Genomic DNA, 22,889 nt, shown 5'->3' with positions numbered 1-22,889 from the left:
GGACATGGGTCAGGATCTATATCCTAAAAAGGTTAAAGAACCACTAACGGGTTCAATGGATATATTCTGCAAAATGTTATTTATAACTTACCCAAGCAACATTAGAAAATTATGGGTATTATATTGCATGTGATACTAGAGATGTCAAATGTCGCATAAACAAGTATAATAAATATATATATATATATATATATATATATATATATATACATATATATATATATATATATATATATATATATATATATATATATATATATATATATATTTTGTTACGGGCCACTGGTTTGAGTCCGGCCTTGCTTAAGGGACTCAAGGGCCATAACAAAACAAATAACAATGGTAGGTCGCCAGTCAGCAATAATACAAGGAATACTGTCAAATATATGTATTTACAATAACCTTTAAATAAAAATTAATAAAGCAAAAGGGAGCACAACAGCTAATTATATTTTAATTTATGCCACGAGGAGCTTCGGATAGAGTTTGGTGGGCCGTGGATGAAACTCCAGCACAGCAATCACGTTCCCTGGAAGGGGAAATAAATTGAATTATTAACAGCACACTTACTTCTACCAGCTGGGAACACGATGAAGTCGTGTGGTTAAAACCTTTAAGCAAATTAAATGAAAATGCAAAGCTTAGGGATTTAAACATTACACATGGGAATCAACACTGTCAGAGGGTGAATTAATTGAGACTAGGACTAAACGGCACACGTGGTCTGGGTATAGGGGATAGGATACAAGGTTCAGTGGGTAGGATTTCTTTAAAGGATAAGGATAAATGGGATGTGATAAGGAAGGGATGGGAGGTTGGGTAAGGATAATGAGAATCTCAAAATCAGACACCTTACCTTAGTAAAGGACTCTGGTTCCTTCCCTTATGGGGGATATGTAGACAGAGGTCCTGCCTCCCTGATGTCTTGAGGGTGAAGAGAGGTGGTATTTCCCTCAAGGAGGTTGAGTGAAGAAGAAAGATCCCCAGCTGCTCCTAGGCTGACTCAGCTCCCTTTTTGCCCCCAAGTGGGGGGGGGGGGGGGATTGGCCTGACTGTTGTCCCATTGGTCAGGCCTTGTCACGTGTCCCGTCACCCCCATCAATAGGCCTCCTCTATCTCCTGGGATCTTGACATCACCGCGGGATAAGTAAAGATGGCTGAAAAATGAGACCTCAAAGGGGAGTAGACTGGTATAGGATGGTTGGGGGGTTGGGTGAGACTCTGGGTAGGGTCCCAAAACTCGTGGCTGGCCGACGAAGTCCTTGCTGGTGGGGTCTTTGTTTGGTAGAGGTGGCGCAATGACCGCCATTACTAACAGCCCCCCATTTTAGCAGAGATTTTGTCCTAAAACAGGACAAGAACTCTGCAAGCAAGGTCTGAAGCCACTAGCCTTAATGACTCCTCCCCCAGTGAGTCTCACCACGATAATGAATTAATACTTAAGCTGCAACTAGAGTCATAATTTTACTTTAATTTAATAGTAAATTAACTTTAAGTGCCATGTAAAAATTAGTATGCTGACTGTGAGGCAGCAACTGAAAAATTAAAAAATGCAAAATTGAAAATTAAAATGCAAAAATGGTTAAAGTTAAGTGACCTAGTGCAGTGGGACACATGAAAATTAAAATAAATTGACTTATAGGCAAAAGATAAAATAAAACAAATGGAAAAAAATGCAATAATAGTCAAAGTTAAGTGACCTAGTGCAGTGGTAGGCATAAAATTAAAGCAAATTGACATATAGATAAAATAAATACATAGAAATAAATTAAATGCAAATAATGATGCCAAGATGGCTCCTTAAGCTTATCTACCTGGGGAGACACCAAGGCCAATTAAAATTTTTCCATACAACCTAAATTAACCTACTGACTATGGCTACGTTATGGTCATGGCACTGTGCATTGGGCACTAATGCCGGGAGAACACATCTCTCTCACCTGAGTTCTTTAGGCGCTTGACCTTCCAGTTGTAGTTCTGGAGGTCTATGCCCCACCTCATGAGCCCTTTATTCCCATTACGTAGCTCAGTCAAGTAGGTTAGAGGATTATGGTCCTTTAGGAATGTCAGTGGGAACTCTTGGTCCGCACAATAGGATCCAATATGCTCAAGAGATGAGCCCATGCCTGAGAGCTCATTCTCTTGAGTTTGGAGTTTATCCCATGTCTGGAAGAAATTCAAGTAAACCCCACAGTTGGGAATTCCTGCTTGCACCTGGTGAAGCCAAAAATGAATTATGAGTATGGTCAGAGGTCATGACTCCTCTGCCATGAAGTGGGAACCTTCGTCCTTCTGAAATGTGGCTAGGAAGCCATACCAATAAAAGAATTGTGTCAGTTCTGTGACACTAATGGATGGGATGAGTTGGAACGAGGCCCTCAGCACTATTTGCTTATAGTTACCGGAGACTGGGCAAGGATGGCAGGATGCTAAGTAAGCCTTAACAATCTCATGCAAGCCCAGCCAGAATTGATGCTGGATCAGCTGGGTAGGACATGTTACCCCAAAGTGTCCTCCCAGTCTCTCATGGGCCACGCCTAGCATCGACAAGCGGAGATTACAGGGGACAACTACTTGCCGACACGAGACCTTAACAGGATCGTGAAAACCTCGGGTGATCTTAAGGGGCACCTCATCCCTTAGCAGGAACTCAGCCTTAGAGGGGTTATTTATTTCCAGCTCGCTCAAGTAGGTGAGTGGCCTGTGGTTTATCACCATCTCACCCATCAGCTGGAATCTGCTGAGCTGTGCCTGGCTCCTGATGGTCTCTTGGTCCTCCTCTGAGACCTCTGGTCTAGTGGAAAGCATCATTGCTTTAACTGGGGAGCACTCTCAGGTACGGGGCTGAAACTCATTGCTGGAAGGGGGAGACTCTTGGGCCTCCTCCCTTAGCCAAGCTACCTCACCCAGGTCAATGGTACTTAGCCAGTCGTCTTCCCCTGCAGGTTGCGTCTTCACAGTTTTAGGCTCCGGCTTGGCAGCCTTCATGAACCTGAGGGGCACTCGCTGTACACCCTTCACGGGCTTTTGACCCAAGCTTGAGTTGTAGCCCTTATGTGCGAGATCACTCCCTGCTCCCTGTCCGCACTTCTTGCTGAGCTGGGACGTGGTCACCTTCAGTTCCACTGTAAGGAGTTTCTTGGTGAACCCTTCAATGAAGTGGGTCCTCCTGTGATTGTCCTGCTGGACTTTGGCAACATTGGGTTGTAGTGGCAAGTGATTGAGTTGTGCCAATCGGGCATCCATCTCCTGCATTCTTAATTCATGCGCTCTCTCTCTTTCATATCGCATCCTTTCTTGCTCTGTTCTTCTCCGAGCTTTGTCCTCATTCATGAGCTCCCGCACATACCTTCGCAATGCTTCTCCCTCATAGCCTTGTCGTTCTGCCAAATCCACAAATGCACTGATCTCAGCAGCAGTCATTTTGCTAATTTCTTGTGGAGACAGCGACAAGAACAAACTCAACAGCACAAGGTACGATGTTGACCGTGCAAGAAATTACACGGAGGGGAAAGACGCTCTAGCCTTACGCAAGAGTCTCATGGAAGGAAGGAAGAAGATGGAGCTGGGGACAATGCACAAAGGCTGTGAAAAAATGCCTTTCGAGAAAGAATTATCACCAAATAGCAAGCCTTGTAAGTAACTGAACAGGAGCCTAACTTGAAAACCAGGGCCACGACAATGGGTGAGCTTAGGCTGTGCGGTTGTAATGCGTCCAAACAAGTAACGATATGTATGACAACTGTACTACACAATAAAAAATGGAATCACCACTATACAGTAGGTGACCCTCTGGGCTAGTCAGGGAAAAATGAGATCACAACTATGGGTGACACTATGCTGGACGAAATAAAATGGAATCACAACTATGGGTGAACCTTTATACTAGTCATAAAAAGAAATGGAATCACAACAATGGGTGAATCTCCATGCTAGTACTAAAAAAAAAAAAAATGGAATCACAACAATGGGTGAATCGCTATGCTAGTCTTAAAAAAAATGGAATCACAACAATGGGTGAGTCTCTATGCTAGTCTTAAAAAAAAAGCAGAATCACAACAATGGGCGAATCTCTATGCTAGTCATGAAAAATGGAATCACAACAATGGGTGAATCGCTATGCTAGTCTTAAAAAAAATGGAATCACAACAATGGGTGAATCTCTATGCTAGTCATAAAAAAAAAGCAGAATCACAACAATGGGCGAATCTCTATGCTAGTCATGAAAAATGGAATCACAACAATGGGTGAATCGCTATGCTAGTCTTAAAAAAAATGGAATCACAACAATGGGTGAATCTCTATGCTAGTCATAAAAAATGGAATCACAACAATGGGTGAATCTCTATGCTAGTCTTAAAAAAACGGAATCACAACAATGGGTGAATCTCTATGCTAGTCATAAAAAATGGAATCACAACAATGGGTGAATCTCTATGCTAGTCTTAAAAAAACGGAATCACAACAATGGGTGAATCTCTATGCTAGTCATAAAAAATGGAATCACAACAATGGGTGAGTCTCTATGCTAGTCATAAAAAATGGAATCACAACAATGGGTGAATCTCTATGCTAGTCATAAAAAATGGAATCACAACAATGGGTGAATCTCTATGCTAGTCATAAAAAATGGAATCACAACAATGGGTGAATCTCTATGCTAGTCATAAAAAACGGAATCACAACAATGGGTGAATCTCTATGCTAGTCATAAAAAATGGAATCACAACAATGGGTGAATCTCTATGCTAGTCATAAAAAATGGAATCACAACAATGGGTGAGTCTCTATGCTAGTCTTAAAAAAAAAGCAGAATCACAACAATGGGCGAATCTCTATGCTAGTCATGAAAAATGGAATCACAACAATGGGTGAATCGCTATGCTAGTCTTAAAAAAAATGGAATCACAACAATGGGTGAATCTCTATGCTAGTCATAAAAAATGGAATCACAACAATGGGTGAATATCTATGCTAGTCTTAAAAAAACGGAATCACAACAATGGGTGAATCTCTATGCTAGTCATAAAAAATGGAATCACAACAATGGGTGAATCTCTATGCTAGTCTTAAAAAAACGGAATCACAACAATGGGTGAATCTCTATGCTAGTCATAAAAAATGGAATCACAACAATGGGTGAATCTCTATGCTAGTCTTAAAAAAACGGAATCACAACAATGGGTGAATCTCTATGCTAGTCATAAAAAATGGAATCACAACAATGGGTGAATCTCTATGCTAGTCTTAAAAAAACGGAATCACAACAATGGGTGAATCTCTATGCTAGTCATAAAAAATGGAATCACAACAATGGGTGAATCTCTATGCTAGTCTTAAAAAAAATGGAATCACAACAATGGGTGAATCTCTATGCTAGTCATATAAAGAAATGGATTTGTAAAAGTGTGTGGGTGCGTTCTTGCAACACCACCACTTGCAACTCTGTGACTTTAAAGCAAAGTTTGTATTTATACTTAAAGTATAATAAATTAAATGAAACAAACAATGTCACTGAAATTGCTTAATGCTTCGTTAAGAAAATCAACCCCTTTACATACTTTCCCTTTAGTAAAAAAAAAAATTAATTTAAGAAATTACACTCCTAAATATTTTATCTAAATGATCCTATCCTGACTGAAAAAATTAAATTGAATGTGATATCATAAATCCTTTATGTTTAGGTTAACAATATTACGCAATCGTACAAAAATTATCCCTTTCAAAAAAAAATGTACATAAAAATAATATCCCACGAAAAGCAATAAAATGAAATTACGTACCCTTACTGTCAAAGAAAAAAATGAAATAAGGAATGCCACGTGTGCTTACCGTTACTCTACAGAATTATGCCTCACTGGAAATTAACACGTGTTTTAGTCGACCACGGTTTTTTCCTAAAATGTCGTAAATTTCAATTCACTTGGTTTTAACACAAAATTAACCATTCACTCACTGCACAATATATATAAATGAAAAATTTTATCCCTTTAAATAATGTACATAAAATAATATCCCACGAAAGTAATAAAATGAAATTAAATAGCCTTACTGTCAATAGAAAAATCGAAATAAGGAACGTCATGTGCTCATCGTTACCAACACAGGAATTAGGCCTCACTGGAAATTAACACGTGTTTTAGTCTACCACGTTTGTTGTCCTAAAATTTCGTAAATTTCACTTCACTTTTTTTTAAACACAAAATAACACATTCAAATAATGCACAATATATCTAATAAATGAGGAATTTTAACCACTGTGATAATAAACATTCAGAAAAAACAGAACACAAATTTTTCTCACGCGGTTGGCTATCCTGCTAAACAATAGGACTAAATTCTTCCACGTGGGTTTCAAAACAAAAGGGTTCGCGGTGCAAACACACGCACAAAACTTTAACAATGAGAATAGAATGCTTTTGCTTTTTTCTTCCACGGTTCCAACTCCAGTGATTGAAAGGAAATTGAGGTTCGTCAAGTCGCCAAAGACAGAAAAAGGGGGGAATTTGACTTTGATAAAATTAATTTGAAATTACTGTCTTAGCGAATCCTGGCATCTGGTCGCCAATTATGTTATGGGCCACTGGTTCGAGTCCGGCCTTGCTTAAGGGACTCAAGGGCCATAACAAAACAAATAACAATGGTAGGTCACCAGTCAGCAATAATACAAGGAATACTGACAAATATATGTATTTACAATAACATTTAAATAAAAATTAATAAAAGAAAGGGGAGCACAACAGCTAATTATATTTCAATTTATGCCACGAGGAGCTTCGGATGGAGTTTGGTGGGCCGTGGATGAAACTCCAGCACAGCAATCACGTTCCCTGGAAGGGGAAATAAATTGAATTATTAACAGCACACTTAATTCTACCAGCTGGGAACACGATGAAGTCATGTGGTTAAAACCTTTAAGCAAATTAAATGAAAATGCAAAGCTTAGGGATTTAAACATTACACATGGGAATCAACACTGTCAGAGGGTGAATTAATTGAGACTAGGACTAAACGGCACACGTGGTCTGGGTGTAGGGGATAGGATACAAGGTTCAGTGGGTAGGATTTCTTTAAAGGATAAGGAAAAATGGGATGTGATAAGGAAGGGATGGGAGGTTGGGTAAGGATAATGGGAATCTCAAAATCAGACACCTTACCTTAGTAAAGGACTCTGGTTCCTTCCCTTATGGGGGATATGTAGACAGAGGTCCTGCCTCCCTGATGTCTTGAGGGTGAAGAGAGGTGGTATTTCCCTCAAGGAGGTTGAGTGAAGAAGAAAGATCCCCAGCTGCTCCTAGGCCGACTCAGCTCCCTTTTTGCCCCCAAGTGGGGGGGGGGGGATTGGCCTGACTGTTGTCCCATTGGTCAGGCCTTGTCACGTGTCCCGTCACCCCCATCAATAGGCCTCCTCTATCTCCTGGGATCTTGACATCACCGCGGGACAAGAAAAGATGGCTGAAAAATGAGACCTCAAAGGGGAGTAGACTGGTATAGGATGGTTGGGGGGGGGGTGGGTGAGACTCTGGGTAGGGTCCCAAAACTCGTGGCTGGCCGACGAAGTCCTTGCTGGTGGGGTCTTTGTTTGGTAAAGGTGGCGCAATAACCGCCATTACTAACAATATATATATATATATATATATATATATATATATATATATATATATATATATATATAAAGTCATAGTGCAGATATCTCAAACGTTTCCCATGGCTAGTGAGTGCCACATATATATGTTAATTAATAGCCGATCATTAAAGAGACATTGCATGTTTGTGCTTGAGGAGTTATCATAACAAGTTATAAGAAGCCTAAGCGTGCAATTTATCCCAAATTTTGCTGCTTCACTTCATTACCCTTATATTAGAGTCTTACGGTTGTGGAAGATATCCTTCCATTATAGATCGTAAAGAAATCAAAACAATAAAATCAGTAGAGTAATGGTTGCTTCGAGCCAAGATGATGTGGGGGGGCTGCAGTTTCTGACATGAATAATGAATAAGAATAATGCCACATTATTGAGTCGCCAATCACTTCGTTATCTACAAATCAAACATAAGTGACTCGTCCGGTTACTATCTTTTGCACTCAAATATAGGGAAAGATCAAGAAGGTAACAGATACGAAAGGACAGAAAAAAATTTCCATATCACGACTGAACTTATCATTCATTAAATGTATTCCCTCTTAAATCCCAGTTTTAACTAGTACTAATCCCGTAACATCACTAACGTAATGTGTAATGATGGATGGAGAGAGGGGTTGGTCGGTTGATTTCTATCTATTCAAACTTAGCGGGCTGTTTGATGATCCATTTTTTTTTCACACATTGCTTACTTGAATCTTCAACAAGTAATATCGCGTTTCTTCTTCGAAGCTTTATAACCAGTAGGATATAGAATTGTGTCCTGTTAATTCTCAGAAAACAATTTACCTTTCCAATTGAATTGGGAATAATACCAAACGGAAGGATCCTGGTCATGAGCAGTCCTTCGGAGGACCCCCAACTTGGACACTTCACTAAGGGAAGACGAAAAAAGGTAAAGAGGAATGTCAAATTCTTTCCATATTCTCCTTCTCCTCATGCATCTGACAAGACTGAGATTACCAAATAATTCCTTTTTGCTGAAGGGGTCAACTACCAAACTGTTACTGTTCAGTGGTTACTTTCCTCTTGGTAAGTGTAAAACAGACATTTTAGCTATGGTAAACAGCTCTTAGGGGTGAAGGACACTCCAAAATTAAACCATTGTTCTCTAGTCTTGGGTAGTGGCATAGCTTCTGTTCCATGATCTTTGGGTGCACTCGGGCTTACTATTCTATCTTGGGATTTTGCATGATCTTTTGTGCTTGAATTGGTCACAATTATTTAGTAGTGTAGATCCTGTTGTCCCTTTGAATGAGAATCTAGTCAATATAATTGATAGGCGTATCCCTTCTCGTGTGCTAAGGTACCGAGTGAAGGACAAATCGTGGTTCAATGATGATTGTAGACGTGCTTATTTAGAGGAGCAGGACGCCTATCATCTTTGGAAGGGTAATAGATCAGATTTGACCTGGAACAACTATACTCAGCTTCGAGCTTTTTCTCAGAGTTTATGCCTCAACTGAAAAGGAGTACAATTTAACCATAAAAGAAACCCTTTCTGGTACAAACCAGGAACATAAATAGTGGTCTACCCTTAAATTTGCACTCTCTGGTGTAGATGCAACAGTTCCTCCTTTACTTAAACCAGATGGCTCAGTCACTCACTGTCCAAAAGAAAAGGCAACCTTTTTGGCTGATGATTTTGACAGTAAACAGAGTAATGAAAAACTTGAACTTCCTCATTCCTGTTTTCCTGAGGCTAAACTAACTAGTTTAGCTTTTTGATCTCGTGAGATTAAAGCTCTGTTGATGGACCTTGATGCTTATGGAGGTGTAGACCCAAATGGTATTTTTCCTTTGTTTTTTATAAAGACTGCAGATTTCTTAGCTCCAAAGTTATCTGTTATTTTGCGCAAGTTAGCAAGAAGAGGAGCTTTTTGCACTTATTGGAGAATTGGTAATGTTACTCCTCTATGTAATTGTGTTTGTGGTACTCAAGTCCCACTGGTTACTGCCCAATTTCCATAACTCCCATATAATCTAAAGTTTTTGAACGTCTTCTGGCAAAACATCTTAATAGGTTTGCTTAAGATAATCATCTACTGTATTCCCTAGTTTGCAATTTGGTTTTTGTAAAGGCCTTGGAGCATGTGATGCCCTTCTTACAATCTCCAATGCTGTACAAAAATCCCTTGGTTGTGGTCAGGAAGTTCGTATGATTGGCCTTGATTTTAGTGCTGGCTTTGACTGTGTTAATCATGAGGCCCTTGTTTTCAAACTCAAACAGTTGGGAGTGTGTGAGTCGTTTCTTAGCATTATTATTGATTTTTTAAGTAATTAGATCTCAAAGAGTCATTGTTGATGGGCACCATAGTGAGTATAGGAATGGGATATCCGGTGTTCCACAGGGTAGTGTTCTTGGCCCATTACTTTTCATACTATATACACATGACATGTGTTTGGCCTAGAAAACAAGCTTGTTGCATATGCAGATGATGCTACTCTCTTTGCATCAATTCCATCCCCTGAATATAGATCTGGGGTCGGCGAATCCCTTAATAGAGATTTAGCTAAAATTAGTGCATGGTGCAAATTATGGGGTATGAAGTTGAATCCTAACAAAACTCAAAGTATGATTGTAAGCAGGTTAAGGACGGTGGCTCCTCAACATCCGGATCTCAGTATTGATAATGTTTCTTTAAATTTGTATGACTCTTTTAAAATTTTAGGTGTGATTCCCGATAGCAAATTTACTTTTGAGAAACATTAGGTCTGTCTTCTTCAATTGCACAAAAAACTGGCCTTTTGAGAAAGTCTTACAAGATTTTCGGTGATCAATCTATTCTGAAGAAGTGTTTTAATTCTTTCATTCTACCTTGTTTTGAGCATTGTTCTCCTGTCTGGTGTTCAGCTGCTGATTCTCATCTTAATTTGTTGGACAGAAACTTACTGTCTATTAAATTTCTTATTCCTGATCTAGTATTAATCTTTGGCACTGTCGTTCAATTAGTTCATTATGCATGTTGCATAAGATTTTTCATAACTCTGACCATCCTTTACATTCTGATCTTCCTGGACAATTCTATCCTGTTCATAATACTAGGCAGGCAGTTAATTCTAATAGCCAGGCCTTCTCGATTATGAGGCTCAATACTTCACAGTATTCTAGAAGTTTTATTCCAGCTGTTACCAAGTTGTGGAATGATCTTCCTAATCGGGTAGTTGAATCAGTAGAACTTCAAAAGTTCAAAGTTGGAGCAAATGTTTTTATGTTGACCAGGCTGACATGAGTCTTTATCTAGTTTATATATTACATATCTATTTTAGACGTTGTTAATAGTTTATATTGGACATTCTGTTTTGACGCTGTTACTGTTTTTAGAATGATTTATTATTAGTTTATTCTCATCATTTATTTATTTCCTTTCCTCACTGGGCTATTTTTCCCTATTGGAGCCCTTGGGCTTATAGCATCATGATTTTCCAACTAGGGTTGTAGCTTGGCTAGTAATAATAATAATAATAATAATAATAATAATAATAATAATAATATTTTTTGCCCTGTTATTTTTTGAAGTTTTTATGGTTTATATATGAAAGATCTAATTTAATGCTGTTACTCTTCTTAAAATACGATTGTTCTTTGATTGGTCATTGCTTCTCTTGTAACTTATTTATCACCCTGTTTCCTTTCCTCACTGGGATAATCTCCCCGGTTGGAGCCCTTGTGTTTATAGTATCCTCCTTTTCCAAGTAGGGTTGTAGCTTCGGTAGTAAAAATAATGATGATAATAATAATATTAAATAATGATGATAATAATATTAACAGTAATAATACTAATATGAACACCCCCCCATTTTAAAACGATTTTCATTAATATAAGACGAAGTTATGTCCACTCTGGTTTTGTAGAAATATACTCGATTGCAATACTGAATCATGTGACAAGTAAGGAATATATAAGATTGTGTGTGTGTGTGTGTGTGAATACAGGTGCTTGTGTATGTGTGTGAAGGATATTAGGTGGTAAAGAATTGACATATGTGGAACTAATTTTTATATACCTCTTAACATACGTCTTTAGTGATACGGATAGCATAAAACATCCCCGTATCTTTCATTTTCATATTCTAAAGTTAGTAAAAGATAACGGAACATCATAAATAATATGATAAGCTGGATAGCTATATTGGCGAGGAATGAAAATGAAACTCTTCAATTTCTAAAATGAATAAAGTAAATGTATATTGATTATTGATTTTTTCTCATCAATAAAGTAAACCGTGCACTACAATCGAATAAAATGAGATATATTGTTATTGTTATCATTAATAGAGTAAATTTTGATAATGTTACTGATGCTCCAGTTGTTGTTATTAACAATATAAACAATGCAACAGTGATGTAGTCTTGAAATGTTGGCGTACATTTTGCTACTTATTCTTTAGAAGATAGTAGTGGTGTACGACGGCCCCCGGCTATACTCGCCCTTCATCAGGCACTTTCAAACCCCAATAGTACGGTGGAAACTGTCTTAAATAAAACAGATTTTGAGCAAAGTGAAAAATCTTTTTTTTGGGTGAGAGTGCCTTGTTGTCCTGATGGAAGGGTTCCTTTAGGTAGCCTTCTAAGAGATATTTGCTAAGTGATACTTCAAGAAAAATAAACCGAAGGTCTCCAGGATTCTACCTCCTGGTGTGAGTATCCAATTAAGGATATAGCATGATATCAGGGGACGTATTTTTTAGATACGACACATAGCAATCTTCACCCCAAATAGATTCAACTCTTTGATGTAAGGGGGAAGAGTGGCGAAAGAAAGGGGTGCCGATCTAGGTTCCCGGTGGACCTCCTATCCGTACTACTACCGGCTGCCATTCCATTACTTGTCGTTAAGCAGAAATAGCCGCAGATAGAGTAGTTTCGGGTGGGGTCAGGCAAAAGAGTGGGTCCATCAGGACGACATGGAACTCTCACCCAAAAATAGATTTTTCACTTTGCTCAAAATCCGTTTTTTGGGCTCGGGCCCTGTCATCCTGATGGAAGCATACCAGAGAATTAACTTGAAAGTACTATATCTGTGGGTTTGTGTGTGTGCCTTCTACCTTAAATGGATATCCTTATCTGGTCTCCTAGACCTGTATATGAAATTCCAGTTAACTGTCATTTCCACTAAGCCTGGAACTGGCTTAGTGCTTCCTGCCCCCTGCAGGGAAAGTGTCGACTTTGACAATAAGGATTCAAGGTTTGTATTTCCGAAGGAACAAAAGGGAAAATTTTAGATCTTACCTTTAATTACCATGGAAATCTGTACTGATTTCAAGTTCTCTATATTTATAGGGATTAAATAAAACTATGGCATGTTTTATTTATAAGCAACTGAGGTGGCAGAAATAAGACGCAGATACGTTTTTGTATTCATTTTGCAATTAAATTATTAAATGTAGTTATAGCAAAATATGAATCTGATCTAGCATTAATACACATCGGGGTTTATATTATCACCTGTAAGGGAAAAATATATATAATTTCATTATCGGAATAATGCCACTCAATGGAGATGTGAAACCAAATCGGTTTGACTTGCCCCAGATTGGACATGCGTAAACACTATGATGCAAATGTTCACCGGCACTGGTGTTATTGGTCAGATATGCACCTATATGGAACAGTCTGTTAATCATCGTTATGATTTGCACTAGAAGGTACGTATACCCATGCACCCGATACACTGTTAAGTCCCAAAACAGTCCACTGTTCATCGCAGCACTAGACGATGGCTTTTATGACACTACACGCCACCACCACAAAATGTTTTATTTCATTGCTTCGCATAGTGTTTGTAGAAGACCCTGGATGATATCCACCCAGTGTATGAGCGGAGTCTTTCAAAGTCCATATGTTGAAAGAAATTCAACGAAGAAGCAACTTTCCTCGGATCGTGACCTGCGGGTGTACTGTCAGGATCCGCTCTCCGAATAAAGTAGGTGAGCTTCGCTCTCAGTTGTCTTAGGGAAAGGTTTGATCCTGAGGTTTCACCTCTGAAGAGCTGTCCTCCCTTGAAGTCTGAAGTTCTTCGAAGATAGACCTTAAGACACTACTGGGCATAGAGAGAGCTTTCTTCAGTGGGCAGATTCTCCAAGGACCCCGTCTCTTAGTGGGTAGCTCATTCTTGGCAAGAAAGGCAGGATTAGGAAAAAGGTTCAGTTCTCCTGTGTCTAGGAACTGAATATGGCCTTTGTTTCTGGATGAGGCCACTATTTCACTAACTCTAGCCCCTGAAGCTATTGCAAACAGAAAGATGACTTTCTGTGTTAGATCCTTTAGAGTACAATCCTCATTGTTTAGGTTCAAATCATAGTGCAAGACTTTGTCCAAAGACCACGTGATGGGCTTTGGTAGGGTTGCTGGCTTGAGTCTAGCGCATGGTTTTGGGATCTTATTGAAGATTTCACTAGCGAGGTTCACCTCAAAAGCGTACAGAAGTGGTCTAGTCAGGGCTGACTTACACGAGGTAATCATGGTAGAAGCCAGGCCTTGTTCGTGTAGGTGTATGAAGAAAGCGAGATAGAAATCATCGATACTTCTGCCGGTTTCCTTGTTTTCACAAAGGTCACCCATTTCTCCCTAGACGATTCGTATTGTCTCCTAGTCGAACTTGACTTATACTCTTCGATGAAGTCAACTTTATCCTTCGAGGTTCCAAACTTTTTGTTCGCCGCTAGGGTGAGAAAATCATGAGATGTAGGTTGTTGGTTCTCGAGGATGAAGCGTAGAGAGTCGATTTCTGGACCAGTTGGGATAAAACTGAGTCTGGCAGAGGAAACAGCTTCAGTTTCAATTCTAGAACTAGAGGGAACCAATTGCTTTTGAGCCACTTGGGGGACACTACTGCTGCTGTCCCTCTGAAGGATCTTAGCTTGTCGAGGACTCTTAGCAGGAGATTGGTTGGTGGAAACCGGTAAATGCGATTCCACCTTTTACAGTCGAGGGACATGGCGTCCATCGCTTCTGCTTGGGGGTCCATATAAGGGGCTACGTAACGAGGTAGTTTCTTGTTGTCGCTCGTTGCGAAGAGGTCGATCTGCAGTTCCGGGACTTTTTCCGAGATGAAGGAGAATGAGTCTGCGTCTAGGGACCATTCTGTCTCTATCGACTTTTGCCTGGATAGAGTGTCCGCCATCACATTGTGGAACCCTTGTAGGTGAACTGCTGATAGGTGCCATCCCCTCTTCCTTGCCAGGTAGAAGATGGCTAATATCACATGGTTGATGTGAGGTGATCTCGAGCTTTATCGATTTAGACATTTTACTATCACTTCGTTGTCCAGGACCAATCTGATGTAGAGTGCTCTGCGAGGGGATAGTTTCTTCAACGTCAGGAAAACTGCCAAAGCTTCCAAGATGTTGATGTGAAAGGTTTTGAACTGGTGCGACCAATTCCCTTGTACTTTTCTCACGTGACAATGGCCTCCCCATCCTTCCAGGGAGGCGTCCGTGTGTATCACCACTGATGGTTGTTGTGGTTGCAGGGGAATTGTCTGTGCTAGGCTCTTTGCTGTTGACCACGGTCTTAACTGCATGTGCAATAGGGTCGGGGTCAACCTTAGTTGATCTCTTCGAGCGTTTGGTGCGTATCTTCTCCAGACTCCTGACGCATCTTTTAGATGTGCTTTTAGCACTGGGTCTGTCACTGCTGCAAACTGGAGAGAGCCCAATACTCTTTCCTGTTGGCGTCTTGAAATCCTCTTGTGACGGATTAGTCTCTTGACAGCTCCCACGATCTCTCTCCTCTTCTTGGATGGAATGAAGAGATGGTTTGACTTTTAAGTCCCATTGGATTCCTAACCATTGAAACTTTTGAGCTGGAGAAAGGCGAGACTTCTTGCGATTGATCTTGAAGCCCAGGTGTTTCAGGAACTGGATCACCTTTTTGGCTGCTTGCAGACAAGTAGTCTTGGATGCTACCCACACCAGCCAATCGTCTAGATTTGCTACCACTTGAACTCCTTTGGAGCGTAGCTGCTGGACGATTGTGTCTGCTAGCTTCGTGAATATCCTTGGGGCTGTGTTCAGTCTGAAGGGTATTGCTCTGAAGACAAACTTCTTCTTTTGTAGCTTGAATCCTAGGTAGGAGGAGAAAGGGCGGCTTACTGGCAGATGCCAGTAAGCATCTGCCAGGTCTATTGAGACTGTGTACTCCCCTTTCGGTAGAAGGGTCCTTATGTGTTGCAAAGTAAGCATTCGGAACTTGTTGTTCTCGATGAACTTGTTGTTCTCGATGAACTTGTTGATTGGAGATAAGTCTTGGATGATTCTGAGTTTGCCTGAGTCTTTCTTGGGAACACAAAACTGCCTTCCCTGGAATTTGATGGACCTCGCTTTCCTTATTACCTTTTTGTTCAAGAGTTCTGAGGTATATTCTTCTAACGAGGGGGTGGAGTGTTGGAAGAATTCTGGAAAACGTGGTGGAGTTCTCTTCCATTTCCACCCGAGTCCATTCGTGATTAGGCTGCGGGCCCAGGGATCGAAGGTCCAGTGATCCCGAAAGTGGTACAGTCTGCCCCCTACCTGGAGCCCCTCATTGCTTGGGGGTCCTGAGGACTTGCTTTCGTGACCACATCCTCCTCGGCCCCGAGAGAGGTTTCCAGAGGAACTTCTCCTTGGGCCTTATCCTTTGTCAGGGTGAAAGGAAGTCGACTGCTCTCAAAGCCAGGGTTAAATGCTGGCGACTGGGCTACTAGTTGTTGAGGGACCATCTGGAAGGTGGTCTGAGGCTGGGCTACCAGTTGAGGCATCGTGGTCATGGTCACGTCAAGAAGTGCGCAGGTCTGCGTGGTCTTCTTGCCTTTTTGTTCTTAGCCTGGAGACCTCCATCTGAGGAGAATTTCCTCTTTGAGGTCATGCCCCACTTTTGGAGTAGGTTCCTATTCTCCGTGGCTGCTCTGGCTATGACCTCTCGGACCAGTTCCTGTGGGAAAAGGTCCTTACCCCATATGCACGATGAAATTAGCTTCCTGGGTTCGTGTTTTACGGTTGCTGAGGCAAAAATGAACTCTCTGCAGGCTCTCCTTCCTCTGAGGAAAGCATGGAAGCCTTTCACAAGGGTCCCCATGTGAGACTTAGCCAGGAAAATGTACATTTCTGGGGCGTTAGGTAGGCCTGCGCTCATTTCCAGGCATTCTCTCCTTCATCTCCTGTTCCCTCCTCAGAAGATGGTCTGGCAACTTCGGAAGGTTCTCATTGAACTGCTGGCCTGCTATCTCTGGATTCAACTTCGAGACGGAGAAGGTTAGGTGGGCATCCTTCCACTTCTCCTCGCAGGCAGGCATTGCTAGAGAGAATGGTTTGCATTCCTCTAGAGTTGGGCAGGGTTTTCCCTCTTCGACTGCCTTGATGGCAAAGTCTAGTGCTTTCTCCGAAAAGGGGAAAGATATGGAGGAAGGAGCAAGAAAGGTGGTGTGTCCTTGCTCAGTGCTGAGACTTTGGAGTTGGTGTACCCGGCTCCTTTCAAGGCTTTTAGGAGGATGGCTTGCGCCTTGTCATGCTCGAAGACAATGACTTCTTTGGGTACCATTTCCTCATGGGCTGCATGTTCATCCCGCAGTCTCACGTAACAGTCTGGGTAAGCTGAAAAGCTAGGCTAGATCTCGAGATCTTGAATTAGTTTGGCTCGCAACTTCTCTGAGATGAATAATTTCCCATTCATCATGGGCATTTGCTCTGCATACCTCCAGAGGTTGGTTTCAGAGCAGTGAGGGAGATCCAACACTCTAAGGGGCTTCTTAGTGGAGCCCCTGGAGGGTCCAGGGCAGTCCACCATCTCCTGTAGCAGTATCTGCTGTTGCTTGATTGACTGCTTCATCGTCTCTTGTTCCTTCTGGAACGATTCCAACATCTTCTGGATCGACATGAGGATCGCTTCGCTCTTGTTGAATTGTGCAGCAGGTTGAGGAATTGGGGCTGAAGAAGTTGACGGCATAGGTTGGTATGCCGTCACGGCGAACTGAGGGTCTTCGGTTGGCGTGAAACGGATCCTTCTTCCTCCGCGTGTGGCTGTTCCACGTCTTCTTCAGGGCCTCCCTGCTCCGTGTCAGTGGACACTTCTGACATCCTTTTTTGGTGGATGTCCATGCCTTCCAGTGCCTTGTTTATGTCCGCGTCGATCTTCAGTTGTACTAGAGGAGGCTGGACCTGTTCCTGGGGCACTACCGCGTTTGATAGAGCCTTGGGGAATTGAAGGCACTTTAGGGAGTCGTTGGGTAAGTATGGTCCCGGAGAGTTCTTTTGGAACCCTCTTACCCATTTGTGAAGGGTCTCCGTCGCTGTGTCCCTAGTCTCTATGTTGACTGGGAAGGCTTCTCCGATGCCGTTGGCCAGCAGGGTTGAGCAGGTGGGGCAACCCTTCGGGTCCCAATACTTGAGGACCCCCGACACGATGCAACACATTGTGTGTCCACAAAAGTCTTTGCCCTTGTGGTTGCAGAACAATGCTGCACACTTCTCCATCGGCTCCTCCTGTAAAGGAAAAGGGCTCAATGAGTATCATGGTTTTATATCATTGATATAAAACCATACATTTTTATTGACAATAGTAATCACTATTGTTTATGATAGCTTAGGATAGTAAGCTTGAAAGGAAGTAGAAAAGACACATATCTGTGTTTCCTCTCCCAGGCTATTGCTGAGACCTTCGTCAGTAATAATATTTGGTTTCCCTGGTAGGGGGAATACAAAGTAGAAGAAACTCTAGGAACTAGAGTTAGAGTTAGTAAGTGTCTATACTAACATTATCCACCCGTAGTATTTATTAATACTGATCGGTGAATTTTAGGGTCCTGATGATCGAGAAAAAACATCTGGGTGTTGAGGGAGTACTCAAACCTCAACATAATATTGTGGTTCCAACAATAGACTGTGATAGGAAACACAGAGTATGTTAGAAAACATGTGTACTACTGTATAGTTGTCTACTATAGTTCAGCCGGCGGCACTGCCGGGGTTTGGTCAGTACCTAGTGGCACTAACTTATAGAGAGAGAGAAAGAATTAAGGAAGGAGAGTTTCCCATTGTTATGGTTTAGCACAATAATTGGAAGTGTAGGAGGAATATCAGGCCACCTACTGTCTCCTTGTCAGAATGAGAGTTCCAATGGAAAGGGTAAGAATCTATCTGATTCTGGCTTCCACCCATCCACAAAAGGCCTGCTGCCGGCAGTATAGCCGGCGGCAATAATTGTGGATGGCAGTCCAAGAGAGGGCTGAGGACTTCCCAAAGTATGTTAGGTTTCCCACAGGCAGCCGTCAGGGCCGGCTCAATCTTCCCCCCAATAATATTCACTTTCGGTGAAGGAAGGAAGTAAGGGGAAAGGTTGCTGAGGCGGCTGAACTAACTGCCACCGGCAGGGCACCAGCCGGTAACGCAGTCAACCTAGCAAGCCGGGATGACTGTCAGAATACCGGTGAAAGAGTGTTGTGACGACTATGATGTCACTAAAGGACAGAAGGGGGAAGGGCAAGGGTCTTATAGTTCATTGAAATGAGAGGTGGCGGCAGGTATGCCGCCTACCTTCAACAGTGAACTGAGGAGGCATGGCTTCCTGCGCTGACGACATCGTCGGCGGCAGAGAAAACATGGTTCCTTTGCTGGCGACATCGTCGGTGGCAAGACAAGGGCACCCTGAGTCTTTTACTATCTAACTCAAAGCCGGAGGTGGCAAGAACTCTGTTCTACTCGATGACAATGAAGAAAGACAGTGGTTGCGACCTATAGCGGCGGCAGCACTCAGGGAGGGAGGAAGGGTTTAGCCTCTTTTCTCTGAGAGAGAATGTATATCGAACCTTATCCATTGATTTTAGAGAATGTAAGTTCTCATCCGAATCAATAACCAACGATAGGGTGAGGCTAAACATGGGGAAATTACTTTACTAACGTATATATGAGCGAGGCTAGCCTAGCTCTGGTAGGATCCCCGGCCAAGGTTGGTACCGCTGGGGTTCCCGCCACATATGTAAAGTAAAGTTATATAATAGATTGAGGAATAATATATATGTATGCAAAATCTTCACTTGTATAATTTTCCTAACTAGCTAATATTATAGCTTAATACTGGGAATTGTTGCCCTACTGACTAAATAAAATGCAATAGTAACAGGCGACTGCAGTCGTAAAATGGCTGCCTCTGGTTCTTAGCAATGCTCAACCAAACACACCTAAAATATTGGAATTTAACTGTGAGAAGGGAGCCTAAAATTATACACAGGAAAGAATTAATACTCAACTTTCCTGAAGATGAGGATGCTGGAGATTGCATGATGATTATTCCCAAAACTTGCCAAAAAAACACCGGGATAATGTTGGGAGAACACCTAGCTTATAGCGCTACAAGTAAAGGAATGGTAGCCGGTAGTAGTACGGATAGGAGGTCCACCGGGTACCTAAAACTGCACCCCCTTCTTTCGCCAGTCTTCCTCCTTACATCAAAGAGTTAAATCTATTCGGGGTGAAGATTGCTATGTGTCATATCTAAAGGATACGTCCCCTGATATTATGCGATATCCTTAATTGGATACTCACGCCAGGAGTTAGAATCCTGAAGACCTTCGGTTTATTTCTCTGGGAGTATCACTGTAGCAAATATCCCTTAGAAGGCTACCTAAAGGAACCCTTCCATCAGGATGACATGGCCCGAGCCCCCCAAAAAACGAGTGGTTAGAACCAACAACAGTTAACAGAAATAAGAGAAACAAAATAAAAAGTTTGAAAATATAGGGCTCATACATTTACCCCGAAGTTAACGTACGTTAGCGAAGTTAAAGTACGTTAGCATTATATTACCTACAGAAGATGAGCATTTGTGATATTGCAAGATCAGAACCCATTTTAAAAGCAAATCAAATTTTTCATAGGTAAGCAAAGCTGAAGTCTTTTTACGTAGTGTTTTTTAGCTATACTAACACGAAGTCTTTATCACAATCATATAAAGTGAGGGTCAGGACCCAACTGTGTGAATAGTACTCCTCATCAATAATATCTTCTTTATGTAGAATGTAAAAAATTATGGTGAAAGCTGCAAATATTTAAATGATACGTGGATTTGTGTTTTTATTGTTATTACATGGCTCCTTTCATTAGTTCCTCTTAAAGTTATGGGCAGTGCTTATGTATAATGAGCAAGGTCCAAACCAGATGGTACAATATTTGAATGGAATTTTGTTTTGAAGTTACTGTCATAATATGATTTGAGGTATATCACTTTTGGGTTGATTTTGTATTAGTCATGCTTCCTGGAACCTTTTGTCGAAGTAAATGTTGTTTGTTGTTTCACCCCAATGTATTACCTCTTGTAAAGAATTAGTGTTGCTAGATAGTTTGAGGGTAAATTTTGAATTTTGATTTTAATCTTATTGAGGAAAATACAAAAAGTGTTTTTTTTTTTATCTTTTACAGAAACTCTACAGATCTCTCAAGTTACTAGATGAAGAACAGGTGGCACAGTCTTCATGTATCAGGAGTCGACTGAAGCTATTAAAGGCACTTCATATTGGCAAACTTGTGAAGCGCAACAAGCAACTTGGACACCATCTAGACTCAATGGTAGAAATCATTGTCCACTTCTTGCTGGAGCATGCAAGGGCATCGAAGAAGCCTCAGTTCCAAGATGAAATCGATATGAGCCTACATGACTCACAAGATATTGGCACTGGGCATATTACTATGCAATTAGAGCCTACTGAGGTTGATGCAAAGTTTGAATCTCCTTTATTATCTCTGAACATATCTGATTTTAGTGAGGAAAATGGCATTCCAACTGGGAACAATGGGTTAGATGCTAGTAGTTCAACTAGTGCCAGCAATAGTACTGTAAGAGAAATAAATAGAAATGTCATGAACAATCTCCACGACACATGCGTGAGAGGAAAATTGGTGGAAGGTAATAGCAGCTGTTGCGGGCCAGAAATTAATTCAAAAATAGCTTCCCCAGGAACAGGAAATAAAAGTCTAGGTTCAGGAGGAGATTGCTATCAGGAAGTATCAGAGGGCGGCCACAGTACAAGCAACTCGTCACGTACCAGTGCATGCACCTCAAGTGACTCGGATGGTTCTACTTCGACTGAGTTCTCATCGGAGTCAGAATCTGAGTCAGAAGAACCCAGTATGTCATCGATTATTGACCTCACTAAAAATAATGGTGATGAAAGTTACCGCAGGTCAGGGAATCTTCAATCAGGAGACTTCCAGTTAAGCTTCAAAGTCCCAAGTGTAGATGCCTTATTAGTTTCCAAAGATGATGTTGACGATCTTGATGACGACGTTGAGTTGATTGACGTTGGAATGGACGGTATAGAAGGGGACCTGCTCTTCACGACCAAGATGTCACAGGAGTCTTCAGAGCTTGAAGACCAGAGGATACATCCAGATTGGCCGGAATACGGTAAGTGGGAATATTATATAAATAGTGGCTTTATGGATGGAAAGAAATAGAAAGAATTACATTTATATATTGTATTCAATAATGTCGTATCAGTTTTCATACGTTGTTTGGATTGACTGCGATCTTTTTATAAGGGTTGTGAATAGTTTATATGTGTAGAGGAGAGAAGGAGAAAAAGAATAATTATATACGAATACAGTAATTTAAATCATCTTATATATATATATATATATATATATGTATATATATATATATATATATATATATATATATATATATATATATTTCATAGTTGAACAAATAATGTTTTTTTTTTCTAAATAGAAATCCATTTACTTGATTTAAATTAGATTTTTTTTTTTTATTTATCAGTCTTCTTGATTAAAAGATTCTTTTTTTTCAGTACTTATTTGCTGCTGTTAGTTATTTGTTTCAGTATCATGAAGGTATTTTCTGGTATTGAACTTGATCTCTGGTAAATAAAACCCTAGTTTAATATACTTTGCTCGAGATGAGTTTTTCTCTTCAAAACCAAGATTCAGACTAATGATTTAATAGGAGCGGACAAATTATTGTAACTAGTATATAAATACACAAAAATAAGCGAAACTGTAATAAAAAAAAATACAGATATACAACAATTTTATTTTAGTATACAGTATCCAGTAAGAAATAAAACTAAAATCATATTAAGGACTTAAACGTGCGCAGCCTACTGTACTAGCAACAAAATTTGTAATTACTATTAACGCTGTCAAAAAATCAAGACTTTTATAGTTTGTATAATTGCAACTACAATTTCAATTCTTAATAACACCAAATTTACTCCAAATTTTATGGCTATTAACTAGGATTTTGTTCATTCATTA

At 40.7% G+C, this 22,889-nt stretch overlaps 1 protein-coding gene across 2 annotated transcripts in view; it reads left to right on the top strand.

The window, feature by feature from the left end:
• The window catches only part of LOC137652787 (uncharacterized), a 397,006-nt gene that overhangs the window by 142,426 nt on the left and 231,691 nt on the right, over nucleotides 1–22,889 (top strand). For both annotated transcript variants that reach the window (XM_068386195.1, XM_068386201.1), the window contains exon 2: nucleotides 21,036–22,020. In XM_068386195.1, the coding sequence (XP_068242296.1) occupies nucleotides 21,036–22,020 (985 nt within the window). The remainder of the gene's footprint in view (nucleotides 1–21,035; nucleotides 22,021–22,889) is intronic.

Source organism: Palaemon carinicauda, chromosome 1 (genome assembly GCF_036898095.1).
Source record: "Palaemon carinicauda isolate YSFRI2023 chromosome 1, ASM3689809v2, whole genome shotgun sequence".
Classification (NCBI taxonomy): domain Eukaryota; kingdom Metazoa; phylum Arthropoda; class Malacostraca; order Decapoda; family Palaemonidae; genus Palaemon; species Palaemon carinicauda.
Note: the sequence above shows the minus strand (reverse complement) of the source record. Positions and strands in the feature narration are given on the sequence as shown.